This window comes from Drosophila montana, unplaced genomic scaffold (genome assembly GCF_035044405.1).
Source record: "Drosophila montana isolate Dmon_TW-CO22-7 unplaced genomic scaffold, ASM3504440v1 contig_3200_1, whole genome shotgun sequence".
Taxonomy (NCBI): Eukaryota; Metazoa; Arthropoda; class Insecta; order Diptera; family Drosophilidae; genus Drosophila; species Drosophila montana.
This window is the reverse complement of record NW_026998080.1, coordinates 1,754,769-1,772,501: the sequence shown is the minus strand read 5'-3', so window position 1 is coordinate 1,772,501 and position 17,733 is coordinate 1,754,769. Positions and strand designations below refer to the sequence as shown.

At 38.7% G+C, this 17,733-nt stretch overlaps 1 protein-coding gene across 4 annotated transcripts in view; it reads right to left on the bottom strand.

Annotated features, from left to right (window-relative positions):
• The window catches only part of Pkn (serine/threonine-protein kinase N), a 44,577-nt gene that overhangs the window by 26,451 nt on the left and 393 nt on the right, over positions 1 to 17,733 (bottom strand). For 3 of the 4 annotated variants that reach the window (XM_064688061.1, XM_064688065.1, XM_064688068.1), the window contains exon 1: positions 1,683 to 1,749. In XM_064688061.1, coding sequence (XP_064544131.1) covers positions 1,683 to 1,748 — 66 coding nt within the window. In that variant the 5' untranslated portion in view covers position 1,749. Of the gene's footprint in view, positions 1 to 1,682; positions 1,750 to 16,509; positions 16,928 to 17,733 lie in introns of those variants that run through there. The other variant, XM_064688063.1, reaches the window with a different exon arrangement.

The following is a 17,733-nucleotide window of genomic DNA, read 5'->3' as shown; positions in this document are numbered from 1 at the left end:
TGCAATTATTTCTTCCCTAAGTGAACTTTAACTAATTGAGACATTCATTTGTTAGCCATATATCTTGGCGCTCATAACTTCATTAGGCTCACAATGGCAAGCTTCACTTTAATTTGTGTCTTTTTGCATTCGATTGCAAAAACAAATCATAAAAAGGCTCCTGGGAAATGTTTTACGAGTTTGTATGTGAAATTATAGCGGCTCGGTCGCGGCGTCGACACGGCGCATTCTTTATAAAAACATCTTGATGATAATGGGGCCCGCCGGGAATTGCAATTGCATAACGCGATTGCAGAAAGCCAAAGTTTATACTTGCGAAAAAAGGAAAGAAGAAAAAATGAAAAAAAACATACTGACACAACATACTTACGAATACTTGAATAATCAGCATAATATGCGATATAGCGAAATGCGATGTGCAACAAAAGAGACGCAAGAGACGCAAAGATAAAAGATACACACAGTAAGTAGTACGAGTGTACCAGCATAGGTACATATAGGTATAAGCATGCTCCCAACTACCTCTACCTCTGCCAGTTCCAGTTCCAGGCCCCGTCTATAGGGCGGCCACATGATGATGACAGCCGCTGTCTGAGAAAGTTGCAAAAATTGCAAGCGTCGCATTGGACAACCGAGAGACAAGACTATGAGACTGGCAGGGCGGAGTCAGGGGCCGGGCGCCGGAAGGGGGTGGCCATGATGAGATGAAACGGAAATGGAAATGGAGGCGTTGTGGCAGCAACAACAACAACAACAACAAAAAGTGTATAGCGAGAAGACAGAGGAGACAAGGAAAGACGGCGGGTGGCGAGAGACATCAGTAAATGGCTGAATTTTGTGGCTTTCTTTTGACGCAGTCTTTCTGCAAGTGTATGTGTGTGTGTCTCTCTGTGTGTGTGTGTGTGGGCTGAGAGAATATGAGGAGCACTTCTAGAGACAGCAAGAGATACGTATAGAGGGGTAGCAGAGAATCTGCGGCAAGCAACCCACGTTTAATTAATAATATATTTACCCAAAAGCAAAAGCTGAACTACCGAGCGATACCCTGTAATAAGATTACTTTTTTGTAAAGCTAATGAATACAAAATAAAATGACAGAAATGACAAAATATTAGTGTTCTATTTCGTAATACCCTACAAGAATGTTACCTTGAGCAATGAAAGCTCATAGGTTTTTATTTTATTATGACAAACTTTATGTAGACAGCTTTTTCGATGGTTGAAAAGGACATTAAGTTTTCCATTCCTACTTTTGCTGTATGCTTAGCATACCTTAAATATGGTTTTACTTTCCATTCTAGAGCCATTCCGAGTTTCCTATTCCTCTTGTTTTCGACAGTAATATCTTAGTTAAGCTGGTAAAGCTGTTCTTTCAATAAATTATATTATTTATGCTCTAAAGGTCCACAAGGATCTCTTCGGCAAAATGTTACATACGCACAAGCAAAAACAATATACACCTTGTTTGCGTACTTCAATTATAGGGTATGCTTATTGGACTACATGACTCAAGTAAGCAAATTTCGCGCGTGCTATCTGCGACTCAAACTCATATTCACATTCATATTCATATGTAAGTAAATAGCTTATACAACAAGAATTCCAAGTGGAATGCGTTTAACTCGACTCGCACACACACAATTATAGATTTATATATGTCTGTGTATATATAGAGTACATACGTGTAGATATCCTTTGAGACGCGATCGTAAATCCTTGAGAAACACCATGTTCATAGTGAGTGCCATGCTAGGAAAAAATGTTTGTGTACTTGGTTTTGTGCCCTACAATTGATTCAGTCGAGGCATTGCTCAATCATCTGACGACAGTTTTCCCAGCGATTTTCTATGGGGTTTCTTTTGCGGTTTTCTGTTTTTCTTTCTTTTGTCTTTGCGCACTGACAAAATATGCGAATTTCTTGCTGTATACTTTTATATATTCATTTTCCAAATCGAATGCGCGACGCAAAAATCGCGGCGACAAACTGTCAAATGTGCGATATTATATATCTATGCTTAAGTATATGCCATATATATGTATATGTATATATTTCCATATATAATGATACATAGATAGAAGGAAAGAAAAAAAGGCGCGACACGCTGCGAACGAATTGAAATTGGGAAATGTCAAGGCGCTTCTGGCAGGGCGCAAACTGCAATGGAAAACGCTGAGGCAGCGAAGCGATTAGAAAGCTTTTCATTTTTGCGCAAAAATTACGGAAAAACAAATCATTTTCCTTGCATGTGTTTCTATATATTTTTTTTTTTTTGCTTTTGCTCGGTATGCAGCGAGAGCCGCGACGCTCCGAATGCAGATACATTCGCAGATACAAATACCAATACAGATACAGATACAGCCACAGCTACAGATACAAATTAATTGCTTGGCTGCTTATCTTATAGATATGTGTGTATCTTAAAGATATAAACAACTGGCAGCATTTGTTGTCGGCGCAATTTCGTTTTCGTTTTGGAAAATGCTTTTTACAAAAAAATAAATATAAACGCAACAAAAAAATAATCTTTTTCCAGTTGTTTTTTTTTTTTCATTTCTTGTCATTTACCTGCAAGAGAAAAGAGTAGAAAAAAATAGGCATTAGTTGAGGGTGTCAAAGTCAAGCAGCGAGGGTTACTTAAACGGTTGAATTATAATACTACGTATAGAAAAGTTAAATGTAGAGAATCTTAGGGCGAGCCTCATGATATATATACAAATTTGTTTTTTCTAAATTAAATCATTTTAAAAAAATCAGTATTAACTTAATTTAATATAATATAATTTAACGATTAAAAAGTTTGACTAGATTTTAGTCGTAAACTTTTTTCTGGAAATTTAAACACTATGTCAAACATTTCAATAATATATTTCTGTAGATTAAATATGAATAACATTTCTTTACGTGACAATTTACACTTATCCATAAATGAATGAATCACGAAATGATCAAGAGCTTGACTTTTATCCAATAAAAAGCCCCTAGTTTTAATAGAGTATATAAACAGTTAAAAATAAAAATAATATAATATATATTAAAGAATTTCAACGCCACACAGAGTTCCAAATGTGTGTGTTTAATTTTACTGATATCTATTAACATTGTCTGTGATACTACATGTAAGCTTAAGACTTTGTAAAATCTAACAGAATCAATCAAAAGCTCTGATAATCTCCCCAACAGCCATGTTAAATACTGCTCACAGATTTGCCTTTATGTTAATGCGAATCACACATGTTAATTGTAATCTAAAGACATTATCAAATCTAACATAATCATTCTAACGCGCAGTTAATCTCTCACATCAGCCATGTTGACTCTTAACCATTTTTGGCATTATGTTAATGCGCATTGCACATGTTAAATGCTAACATGTGACTTAACAAACATATGCAAACTTTAGTCCTTGTAAAATGTAACACAACATTCATGCTAACAACTTTTAATAGATTTAAATGCCAAATGTTATCATTTACCTTAACATTCACATCATAACAAAATCATTCTATCGCTCTGTTAAGCTGCCACAGCAGTCATGTTAACAATTGCTAACAGTTTTGGCATTATGTTAATGCACAGCGCACTTGTTAAATGATAAGACAAACATTTTCTTAAAGACCCTCGCCAAATCTAAGCAAAAAGTGTGATTAATACTTGGTACGCGTGACTACTTAGCTACTTGGCTTGCTCATGTGAGCCCTGGCAATTAATAACAGGCAATATTAAATTGTTGGCGCCCGCTTTGATGTTGCGGGAACAAAACAACAACAACAACAGCCAACGAGACAACTACATGAAAGTGATGTGATTTCTAATCGGTCATTTGCCCGCACTCTCGCACTTTAAGTTACGGCCGCATTATTCATTCCGTGAGATATACGGACTTTTTTCACAGGAAAAGCGGACTCCATCAACAAGACACTCGCACACGTAAGCCCAAATAAAAACAAGGTCGTTGTTGTTTTATAAAAATATGTATGTATATATCTATAATTTAGGCACAACTACAACTACAACATGTTGAGGCTACCCTTGGTGGAGCCCACGCATTTCGTAGACTAACGCGTCAAGTGGATGTGGGGGATTTTTAACAGTCGATACATTTTTCGCACTTTACACACAACAAATCTCTGCTATTTGTATAGTTCGACGTGTGAGTGTGTGTGTGTGTGCATAAATATAAGAAACAACAACAACAAACCTCTTCTGACCATTTATGAACAGCCAAAACAACAACAATAAAATGTTGCTTTTTTGGTCAGCGCTTGAAAAAAAAAAAACAAAATAGAAACGCCTAAACAATCTTGCTGTTGATTTCAGTGCAATTTGTTTTAAGATACAATGTTTTTTGTATTCATTTATATTTTGAACTTTTTTTTATTGGAGCAGTCAAAATTGTTTATGTTGTTCGTAACCAAAGGCAGATGAGATTTGTTAACTTTATTATTAAAGTAATATAATTTTCTTTAACGTATTCTTGAATATTTTATTAACTATACGGAATATGACTATTTACTGCACAGATTTAGTTTTCTACCCCAATTGTAACTTAACATATGTTAAATTAAGACTATGTTAAATCTACAGCAACATGTTATCGGTCTCTTAACAACTGTTATGCAACTGTTTGAACTGTTTCAATAAAAAATAAGACTAAAGTCATCTTATGACAGGATTTTATTTAAGCTTAGAAAGTTTTTTATGCTAGTTCAAAGACTTTGGAGTTGAGAACAAACAACCTATATAAGAGATTATTATTGTGAGTATATACGTATAATCAATTTTGGAATTGATAACTTGTTCAAATATAATTACATATCGTGTATACGCAATGTGCATTACATTTTATAACATCTAAAGAACATAGAAAAAACTATAAAATTCATAACTCTAAAAAAAACAAAATATATCCATAAATTATCAGAAACGGGTTTTTTTGCACAAAGAAAAAGAAGAGGGCTAAGACAGAATTTGAACAACATATATTATCCAAAAAGGTAAGCATATATTCACATAATGTTTAAAGTTTAAACTCAAAAAATGTTTTAATATTCGTTCTACTCTGTGTAGTGTATGCCATATTCGGCATCCGTTTGCCTAGTTAAATATCTTGTTTTATTTTTCACGCCGCTTTTGATGTTAACCAAATGTGAATTTTTGCATTACAAAAGTTGAGCATCCGACTCAATAGACCGAGAATGAGTTTTTCATGGGTTTATAATCAATTTACGATTATGCGATTCCTGGCCAAGTATGGCCAACACAACCTGATTATTATGGGGTGTTATTACGGTGCTTGTTGATGATGATGAATTCGTTTTGTTTAGTTTAGTTAGTGACAACTGAGCTGTCAACGCATTTGTAATTTGAGTTGGGGAGCCCAACTAAGGCAAGCGGGGTTAGGACAGGTCTGGATGGGTGCCAGACGGACTGGAAGTGGGTCGGGCAACCGCCTTGGGCCTGACCCAGTCCCAGTCCCCCAGTCATATTGCATTAACGTAAAGCCATAGAAAGGCGGCGACAAAAGTACAACGAAAACTGTTCAGTTTTCTTCGATTCTGTGCGAGGTTTTATTTAGCATTTTTTTTAGTATTTTTTTATTTATTTTATTTTTTTTTTGCTTATTCAGCGCATGCAACAAGTGAATTTGGGTTAAGCCTCGTAGCGTAAGTACCGCAAAGATACGTAAAATGAAGAGGGGAAAAACGTAAAGAAACAAAAATAAAACGAGCCAACGCAGCAGAATAAGAAGAGGAGAACAACAACAGCATAAATAAAAGTGTGACAAAATTAGAACAAAAATTCAAGCGAGTGCCTGAAATTGAAAATCGATTTTTTCTGTTCGTTTCGACTCGTTTCGTATTTTTTTTTTGGTGTCTTGTCTCGAATTTTAATTGATTGTCACTTGATTTTCACTTTTTATAAACGTTCAAAGATGGTTAAAGAAAAAATCAAAACCAAAACTAAAAGAGAAATGGAATTTCACCCAAGCGGTATTTTTGATTGTTTTTTTTTTTACTGTTTGTTGTTGCGCGCTTTTGTCTTAATTATTAAACGCTGCTAGCGGAAGAAGAAGAAGAAGCAGCAGCAGCTGCTGTTGCCGTGAAGAAGCTGTAAAATAAATGGCCCAAATCGAGTCGAAGCGTTTAGCAACTTACGTTTCAGCAAAACTAAACAAGAGCAACACCAACAACAACAACAAATGGTTGTGCGGCTAATCCCAATGCGGTTCAAGCTGTTGGCAACAGTTGTTGGGGCGTTGTTCCACCAAAAAGGACATTGACACTGTCCACAAACACACTCACACACACACACACACACACAACTTGGCTCACAGAGCGCATATATGCGTCATCGAGAGGCGCGTTCAGTTAAGGAGACACCGCGAAATTTATGCAATTGCAGCCACAAAGACTTTCACGCGACGCTACGCTACGCAAAAAAACAATAACAAACGTTGACAGGCGAACACACGCATAGAATAGCAGCACCGACGACCGGCTTCAAGCGCGACTGAAAGCGAACTGAGCGCCAGGCACACATACAAAGCCTCCAAAGCCCCAAGCAGCAGTAGCAGCAACAGCAGTGGCAGAGCGCGCTGAGCATGCGCGAGTATAACGTAGTGAGAGCGCTTCTTGCACACAAATACAGCTGCGCTTGCACGTTGAACAAAGTCAGAGCGCGGTTTGGCTACAAACGTTGCGAGAGCGCAGCTGGCGCACACACACACAGGCGAAAGTGGAGCGAGCACAACTGCAGCAAAGAAAGCAAAGTCAAAGCTCTCGCTGCATGCTTCAATGAATGACTGGACGTTGACGTCGACGTCAACTGCGACTGCGACGGCACTGGCATAGCAAAGCAAAGCCGCCTTTGTTAATTGGCCTGCGCGTGCGCCAGCTTCTATACAAGTGTTGTTATTATTATTCTTGATTCTTTACTATTTTTTTGGTTTTTCTTTGGCATGGTGCTTCTAAGCTGCGCTCGGGGCTGCTGTTTCTGCTGTTGTTGTTGTTGTTATTTTTGTTGTTGAGTGGCTTTTATTGTGCCAGTTCTTGGAATTGTACAGCTATGTTTGATTAACATTTCTCGGACACTGTTAAGCGACGCTCTTTTCGGTGTCTTCTTTGACATGTTTTTTGGGTTAACATTTTTCACTGCACTATTATGAAACTGTCACACATTTTAGCCAGCATACGCGGCTTTTGTTTATATTATAGCATACGTTTCTGTGAGATAAGCCAAGTGCCATATCATTTGCATAAGCACAAAAGCTATCGAAACGAGCTAAGAAGAGTTAAAGAGCCAAAGGCACAGCATGTGGCGCCGCTTCAATTAGAAGCAATCTGACAGAGCGTGACTTTCTCCGCCTGCCACCTGACCTGAACCCAAAAAAATAAAAACAAGGTACAAAATACCAAAGAAAATCCCTCAAGTGACCGGCAACCCCGTTATAAAGATACCCAAAAGGGTTGCCAGCTGCATATGAAGCCCAATAAATGCCAATGACGAGTGTCTGACTAATTAGATATGTTACCCCTCGCCCCTGCCCCACCACAAAATGAACAAAAGGCCCTGACGCATAAACGGACCCCTGACCCCCTGGCTATGCAGGCTAAAAGTGCGCTAAGTACAATGCGTAGTTCTCCGGTTGCGGGTATTATTCCTTAAAACTGCATACATTTCGCCCTAGACAGTTATCTAATCTAGCAACTAACATTAATCATGCAGATTATAATTTATTATGATTATATAACATGAAACATTATCTTAACGCCAACAGCTGGTTTTATTTGTAACTGCTCGCTTATCTTTCAGCTTTCAGTTCAATATTTATAACTATAAACATAAACATAAACTTAACCGCAATAAAATCAATAACATCAACTTTAACATTAACATCAACAAGAAACATAGTGTAATGCCAGTAAGTATTAACAGGATGAAATTTAACATTCGCACTTTCAAATCAAAAGGCAGGCGGATTTTGACATGTCACAGAAAAAGCTGACATAAAAGCTCACGACTGACAGCTGTAAAGAAGACTTTATAAAGTCAACTAAATTGCAACAACGGTACCCAGGCAACAACAACAACAACAACAACAACAACAACAGCGAATGTGACGTTTAACGAGTTTGTTGCGTCTTTTACGAGTCAATAAACGGAAATTGCCAACGAGCCGACCAAAAAAAGTCAGCAACCGGATGTCGTATGTGCCACAAGCCACAAGCCCCAAACGGGCGAATGTCCAATGCCAAGTGCAGCAGCTGATAAGCTGCAAAAGCCCAAAGCAAAATTATGAGTTTTTCATAAATACATTTTTTTTGCTCTTTATAGGCCAGCTTTTCAGCCAGATGCGTCATGCAGCAGCTAGTCGCAAAACCCACGCATCTGCCGGGGTTGACAAACTCCAAGACGCAAAAAATATATTATAATAAAAAAAAATACTAATAAAAAGTACCAGTTCCAACATAATTACTCCAAAGAAGAAGAGTGCAAATAAAAAAAGGAGCCACAAAAAATTGCATAAGCAACAAAACGTTGCTTTGATTTGGGAAAGCCGCCGCATTCGGCCGGAAAATGAGCGCCTGTCAATTATACATATATATATGTATATATATATATCATGATTAGGGGGCAACAGGCTAAGAACAATGCGGCGAAACTTACGTTAAGATCTGGCTGACGGCAATATGCAGATTATGGCTTGGCTTGTTTTGACTTTTGGGCTGGGTGTCTGCATCTGTAGGATTGGTTGCCCCCTCCCGGCTCCCTCTCTCCATCTCTCTTCGCTCGCGCACTCTCAATGCAATGTGTGATTGTTTTTTAGTTTTTTTTCAGAGTTGGGCGCGCTGTCACGTAACGAAAGGGAAACTCTGTCTGTGAATCTGTGGGAAGTCAGCGTCTTGCAACAATGACAAGGCGGCAAAAGCAAAGGCAGAAGCAAAGGCAAAGCCAAAAGGCAACAATGGCTGCAGGCAGGCAACAGAATATCATTGTAGAAGTTGCCCCCCACACGTTCCAACTGGCTGCCTCTGCATTTTAAGACATTTTTCATTGCATAGGGTTGGCAGCACTGTGCAGCTGGCAAGAAGAAGAGCATCAAATGAAGAAGCGGCAATAGCAGCACGCCCAGTTAACACCGCAAAAGCGTTGATTAATTAATTTAAAAAAAGTTAACTGTACAAATATAGGTATACATACATATATGCAACTACAGTTAAATAGACGCGGCTGATGGGAAAGCAACTGAGCTGAGCTGAGCTGGGAATGGAAGCTGCACAAAAACAAAAAACTAATTGCATTAAGAGCTGTAAAAGCTTAGCCTGGGCCAAACACCAGTCAAAACAAAAGCGCATCAAAAACAAAATCAGAGCAATTCCCACAGAATCTACGAGACACACACACAAACACACACTCACGTAATGTAATTAAACATAGACACACGCATACAAAGGCATAGAAGCTGTTATTGTTGTTGTTGTTGCATTCAATCAATGCGCAACGGCATTTTGAGAGCAGCGAGCAGCGGGCTGCGAGCAGCGGTCAACAACACTTGCTGCAGTTCGAGGAAGCAGCGCCACGACGCAGCTCCAACAGAGAAATAGAGAGCGCTAGGCAGCGGCAGAGCGCAGTGGTAGAGCGCAGCGGCAGAGCGCAGCGGAAGCTGTTGTTGTTGTTTCGCAGGTGGCGTTTGGCAAACAATTGCAAGCGCTGCTGCTTGGCACGCTTCTGCTACTGCCCCCCTCCCCACTCTCTTTCTCTCACTCTCTTCCACTCTGTCACTATCTCATTAACACTCCGCGAGTTTGTGCTGCTGTTATGCTATTAACATGCTGTTAGCTTGATTGAAAAATGTTTTATGGCTCTGCCCCTTTGTCGAATTGTTGTTGTTAGTGCACTTGAATGCAGCAACAAACCGAACAACAACAAACGTCATTTGGCCGCTTTGAACTCGCACGAGTGAAAGTGAAAATTGCAAAATTATACAGAAATCAATGTTACAGCAGCAGCGGCAGCTAACGGAAAGGTGGACACTGTAAATAAGCAGCAGCAGCCGCGCAAGTTGATTAGCCAACACGAACAAAAATAATAATAGTTAAACAAAAGCAAACAAACAAACAAACAGACATGCAACAAGCAAACAAGCTGTTGCAAGTTCATGAGCTGCCCAACAATAAAATACAAGGTAGGTTCCTAACTGCACTTGACTTTGGGCCCAACTGCGTTCTGTCGCATTCCAATGTTAGACAAGTTCTACTTTCGCAACTCGTTTCTGTGGCAGCTGGGGCTGGCACCCATATTCAATTTGCAACTCAACTCTAACGTTGTCCCAATTTTCGTGCCTGCCACATAATTGGGGACACCTGCATGTGCCAAATTCAAAAACTAGTTGCAACTAGCAGCAAACAAGAACAACGACAAAAACAACAACAACAATAGAACTGGGAAAGGAAGCGTTAGAAACTGGCCGAATAGCTGTTGGGAATGGGAATGGAAATGCCAATAGAAATGGAACGCAATTTTCCAGTCACGCAATTAGAAGGTGCGCATTTTTGTTTAGTTTACTGATTTATTTAAAAATGTTAACCTGCTGTTAAAGGTAAGATATGTAATGTTATTAACGCGGAATTGCCTTGTTAATGAAATAATAAGTGCTTACCAATTCTGCACAAAGTTATTGCATAAAACAAAAACAAATTTAAAGAGTCTTTCAGTGCGATATATACAGAGCTGTTGCTTTAACATAGCCATGTAAGCAGTTATACATAACATAAAGTTCTCAATTGACATTACATGAGAATGTTAGCTAGCATAGCTGTTAAGAATCATCAATATAACCCGCTCAAATGTTATTGAGCAATGCCAAACGCTGTTAAGTCACATGAAATGTTTTCTACTGAACGTTTGACTGATTTAACCATTGTTTTGGCGTAACTTCAACCACTTAAGCATTTGTTGTTCAATTTAAAAACTCGTGGCTTGACAGTTACTACCTGAACACCCACCAGCGAACAGTTTTTAATGTGTCCGCTGTCCAGCTTGAGGTTCGGCGGCAAAAGTCAACGCAGCAATTTGCGCAATTGAACTCATCAATTGCAGCAATTAAATGTGCCCAAGGCAGGCGGACGCTTGCCCGAACAGGCGGGCGGGCTATGAATTAACCAAGCTCAAACAGAAAGCAGCAACAACACGGCAGCGCGAGATGAATGTGATATAACACCGACACGACCACGACCACGGCAACAATATAACAAACAACAACCAACAACAAATGCAAGTTAATTAAATGATTTTCAATGTCTGACGACCGCGCGTTACTTTCTTTGGTCCCCTTCCCCAGTGCACAGTGAAACAATGCCAACTGGCAAAAAACTCAAATCTATTGCATTGGAAATGAGTTTCCGTCGAGAGCGAGGGAAACTAGCTGTAGTAGACCGCATGTATCTGCAGGATGCAGCAGGCTCCCATTCGTAATCAGTTTATTGTTTGCTGATGCTGCTAAACAAAATTTCCTCACAATTTGATTGCTCAATTCACAGCTGCGGAAACGGCCCACAGGGTCGCATCGATAATATACACAAATATATATATATATATATGGTCGTGTACATATATAAATAAATATTGCTCTCCTCCAAACACAAAGTAAATATGCTTACAAATAATCTACAAATTTCAGTACATTAAGTCTTGTATAATTTGTTTGTGTGCCCGAGGGTTACTTTTTTTTTTTTTGTTATTACTATATTACTATACCCATTGAAAATTACATAAAAGGGGGTATATAAGCTTTGATAACATATATTGAGCATGCGCTGATGAATTGACCAGCAATTTATATATCCGCACGATCCAAATAAGGTAAAGCTAGAGCAGAACAGGATAGCCTTTTGTTAGAACTTATTAACCAACATCGATAAAAATCTATTTCCAGAACTTTTTTTGTAACCATATTTCTTTAATAAGTAGAAATAGAGTCAATAAATTAGGTATATAGGTTCTCAAATGGACATACAAAAAGTGATTTTAACTAAGCTACGCTTTATAGTTAACTTCCCGGAAATCCACCAATAAATTTGGATGAGTAAGCCTACATTTTTGGGAGCCCTCAAATTCCAGAGGTCGTTTCCCGTTTTTATATCAATATTTTGCACTTTCTAGAGCAGTTCTCTAGTTCTGCATACCTAGACGGTATTTACAAGTCGTGCACTTTCAACTGGCGCGCACCTACTTATTTATTTTTTTGCGCAGCTGCAATTTGCACACACAAATCGTGATGATTATTATTATATTATTGCAGTAGCTGCGTTGTTTGGTTGTCTAGTGGCTGTGATACCTTATCAGCGACCGAAAGGAAAAAAACGCAGTGGAGACAACAAACAAACTAATAGATACAATTGAATTTGATTAAAAGCATCGCAATTTATGCGCGGAAATCAAGTGAAATACATGTAAAATGGAAGAGGAAAACAACAGAAGGAAAAACTGCACAAAGAGACGCCGCACTTTAATCAGCGCCAGTTGCGAGATACACAGCTGCATCTGTTAAATAAACGAGCTGCAATCATGAGATACAGATACAGATACTGATACATGCGCAGATGTATCTCAGTGCTCAATTTAAAGGTAAAATAAATTACTGGAAAAGTTTTGATTCAATTCGAGCGCTGCCTTTGAAACTTAAAATTATATGATTAAGTTTTTGCGGAAAGAGTAAAATAGTTCTAGCCTACATTTGAATAAACAAATATTCAATACTTTTTACAAATTATGTTATGATAGTTTCTTTTTGTAAACAGATTTTAAACTTATGTTTAGCCTTTTAAGAGTAATTTTAACATACTGCTGTTAACATCAGCAGCGTAATTTAACAGCAATTATATTGTAAAATACTATCAATGTTATTGTAATATTCTCTTGTGTTAGGTCATTATAGATCAATTTTAACATGCTGCAATCATGTTAACATTAATTAATTAACATTTAACCTCAAATATTGTTATATTAAACAGTTATAGGGTGGGTTGGCAAAATATGTGAAATTAATCTTTTAACCTCAGTTTGTAAAACCGTCAAGTATATTTTATTAAGAAGTTTATTTAATTTAAAGCCATGTAGAGCCAGTGAGATATGCAAGATAAGTTTAAACTTAAAACTTAAGCTGAACTCAGGAGCTGCAAACGAAACTTTAATTGATATGCTTAAGCTCCAACATAGAGCTGCGTTTGGTACTTGGCCAAGTGCTGTTGACCAGTCCAAAAGCTGGCAACAAGAACAACACATTAAGCCACTTGCTGTATGCATTCTTGACCAATGCAAACAGCCAAGTAGAAGTTGACTCTCTGACAGCCCTTGTGCCCTTTGTTTGCTCTGACGGCCTGTCAGTGGCCAAGACGTAGGCACACAGACGGACAGACAGACAGACAGACAGACAGAGGGACAGACAGCTGGACACGAGCAATGGACAGCAGTAGGCAGGACACGCGACACTTGATGTGCGGTTCGGTTGTGTGTGGACAACATTTCCACTGCAATATGCGTTCAAGTATTTGCCTAGGCATTTCCCATTTGCAAATTTGTTAAACAAATTAACATTGCCAAGCATTTTCAAAGAAGTAGCTGCATAGGAAAAAGCCAAGTTTAGAACTCGGCTGGTAAGTGGTAAATCGAATTAAAAGTTAACTATGTTAACTGTTAACAGAATTATTGTGAGCTGTAAATAGATGCACTTTTAAAACTAGAAAGTAGACAAGAGGCGTTACAGTTTAAAGAAACTGTTAATAATATTCAGTATTCAATGCTCTTATTTAAAGTCTGTTAGCGTATATTAGTGGGATAACATTTGTGTGTATGTGAGTGCTGTTACAGCTGGGAAAATTAACACGAGTCAGCTATGGTGCGGTGTTGTCAATACTATTTTAGCTAATGTTATTCTTAGCTATTCTGCACTGTTATTAAAATTTGTATGTTATGTTACCACTTACATATATGACGCACTGTTAGGTCTTAAAGCACATCGATAACATGCTGTTACTAGCATTTGTATATAATGCTAATTAGCTGCGTATAAAACCGTTTCTTTTACTGGCTAATTTTAGTTCTCCTGCTCTTAACAAAACTATTTTTAGATCAACTCGTCAACTATAAACATATTTATATAAAGTTAATAAAAGGCTACTCGACAAAGGCGCATGCTGATGCCTAAAAGTTATTAAACGCTCAGCAAGGGTATTAAAATTGGCATTCCCAGCTTAACAAAACTATTTTTAGATCAACTCGTCAACTATAAACATATTTATATAAAGTTAATAAAAGGCTACTCGACAAAGGCGCATGCTGATGCCTAAAAGTTATTAAACGCTCAGCAAGGGTATTAAAATTGGCATTCCCAGCTAAGTAGCATGGGCGCATTACGCTGCGAAATGGATATGCATTGGAATCCATTCAAACTGGCCTGACCCTGTTCTGGTGCACCACTAAAAAAGCTGGAGATGAACAAACCGGTTGTCAGCGGCAGCGGGAAGAACGGCAAGAGGAGGCGAACCCGCTAGCACTCTGCTACGCCCGATGCAGCATCAGGCTGAGAGACTCGTGCAACTTGCAGTTGCAGTTGTGGCTTTCAGGTGCATGCGGGCCACACAAAATGGCTAAAAAGCTGACCAACAGCTACTGCAAATGACATTCGCCTCTGCTGCACAATCTGGTTTTCTGGATATCTTTGGGGTATTTTATACCCTGTACCCATTAAAAATGGATTAAAATGGGTATGCTCGTTTTGTGCGTAGGTATGGAACAGGCAGGAGGAATACAACATAATTCTCTAATTCGCTTTTACGTTACATTTATATTCTTAATTATTGCTATATACACACACCTATTTAAGCTCTTCGAATTTTATAAAGACAGGAATATAATAGCACAAGTTATTCAAAAATAATTTCTTATTGCAGGAAGAAAAATCACAAAAATAATGTTAGTTTATTTTAAGGTAGATATCTGCTTTTGTGCACTCTCAACATGGGGATTTGTTTTCTTGCAATTCTTTTTCAGCGCGTGATTTGCATTTCAACTTAAGTCCAAAAAAGCAGCCCATTTAAATTTGGTGACTGATGTTTTTCACCTTCAAAATTCACGGCCAGTGACATAACCCCAGCCATTTGGTCTCCCCCCCCCCCCCCCTCCCCACGCAATGCCTGTCTAAATCTAAACGGACGCCTTTCATAGACTATGTGAATCGGTGCATTTAACAGCACGTACGTGCTGTAAATCTAGTCCAGGCTGCAAACGCTGTTAATTCGATAAGCCCGTTAGCTGTGATAAGGCAGCCTCTTTAATTGGCATCGGTCTGATTGTATACACACCCACACACGCACACACACATGCCAACACACACACACAGACAGTCGTAAATATTTGCTGCTATTAATAAACATGTTGTTTAATTTGTTGCTTTCATTTGATGCACGTCGTTTGTTCAGTGGGCCACGCACTTAAACCAATTGACATTTTGTGCACACACAAACACATATATATATAATTTGAATTTTATTTTTGTTGTTTTGCTGCACGCGAGAAAAATGCCCAACAAAAATTCCAAATGATGTCATTTGCCAGTTGTTAACGCTTTAAATAACTCATTGTACTACACTTATACAGAACAAAATTAGAGAAAAGACAAAAAGTAATTGCCTAATGCACCGCATTCCTACACTAAATAGAGACATAAATGGCATAAGATACTACTTTACTACTACTTTATTAAATTGCATACGAAGAGCTGTTTAAGGAACATAACATTGACATATAATCAATATATTGTCTTGGAATATAAGTCGAAAAGTATTTATGTATTTTGCATTGAATGTATAACATTTATATATAACACAACAGAAACTGTACAGAATATGTACCAAGTCATTCTGCTAGCAAGCCATTCGCAAGTGAAAAGCTGTTAAATAACAGCAATGCATAAGTGTTAAGCCGCAATCGTTTGCTTAACATATTTGGTCAAATATTCAGCAATGTTACACTTTAACATATGCCCTCATGTCAACAGCAATTAAATTGAGTTGGGGCGAATTCGCGTTAAATACCTAACATAGCTACACAATTATTCAGCCACATTTAACATTCCTTTAATGTCTCTGCAATGTTAGTCATCGCCGAAAGGGCATTTTATTAAGTGGTTTATTTTCTACAGCTATTCAGAGCCAGGCAACTAACATTTTTTCTGGTTCGTTGCGCACAGGAAGCGCCTGGGGGAAACGTAAAATGAAATGGCACATTAAGGATATGCCACAAGTGGCTGCGTCAGCTGAGGCGGAAACTCGAGGTTTCCGTGCTGACACGCACACAAACAGGCAGGTGTGTGTGTGTGTATGTGAGGTGTACCTGGCAACAGGTGTGCCTGGACTGGGCTGGGACTAAATGTTAGCTGATAAAAACAAAAACTAAAATAAGCCAGCAACAACTGGCCATGTAATGCGCTATCAGCGGCGTCGACTCACCTGATAATACGAATCCGACATATTTTGCGTAGTTGTAGTTGTTCTTGTCTCCGTTGAATCACTCGTTAAGCGCTGTTGTTGTTGTTGTTATTGTTATTGCAGAGTTTAGTATATCAGTTTGTAGATGATGTTGTTGTTGTCGCCCGTCAGAGTTGAGAGTCACACACACACGCACACACACATATACTAAACGCATACGCACGCACACAGACAGACGACCAACGCACGTCGCGTTCTTTCGTTATTTTTCGTTTCGTTTGGTTTGTTTACTTTTGCTCCAAAAATTATATATATATACATATATGTATGCTGTTCACACTTCCAACACCTGATGCCAAAATAACTGTGCTTTTATAGCGAACGAGCGAGCACTATCTCCCTCTATCTTTCTGCTCTTTGCTATCGATATTGAATAGAACTTTCGTTCAGTTATTATTATTATTCTTGTTGTAGTTGTTATGGTAACATTTAAAATGTGACGACAAAGCAAACACGCAAACAGGTGGCACAGCGAGAGAGAGTGAGAGAGAGCGAGATAGAGAGTGCCTGACAATTGTTGCTGAAAACAAAAAGCAGATGGCGGCTTATTGTTATTGCATATTATTTGCAAATATTATGCATATTTCGGGGGAAAAAATTCACACAGCTTCTAACAATAACAAAACACACACAGCATGCGCTGAGCGAACGATAAACAGCAAACAGTTGTTGTTTGCGGGCTGCAGAGGCTGGGGTTGGGGGGAGGTGCGCTTCCATAGAAATTAGCTTCAATTGACCATTTTGTGGATTTAATTGAAAATTGTGTGTGTTGTGCTGTTGCTTTTTATTGATGCGGCTGCCGCTGCTGCTGTTGTTACTGAAAGCTATAAATAAGCAATAGCTTATGGGCAAGCGGGGCGGGACAATGCAGCGCCATAATCAGCAAACGAAGGAAGAGCTGCAAGCGCAAGTGGCGGCAAAAAAAAAGCTGTTCGCGCAGCTAAATGAAATTATGCTGCTGCGCCCTGCTCACTCCTCGTTCCCGCGCACACACACACACACATACACAGTGGGTACACGCAGCGGTCCCAGTACCGGTTGCATTGTAATGGCGTCTAAATAATGAAGCACCTTGAAATAAATACACGGCCAAGATTGTTTAAACAATAATCAAAACGCACAAAAACAGCTTTGCACACACATACGCATCGGTATATGCATATGAGAACAAAAAGTGCTTGATAT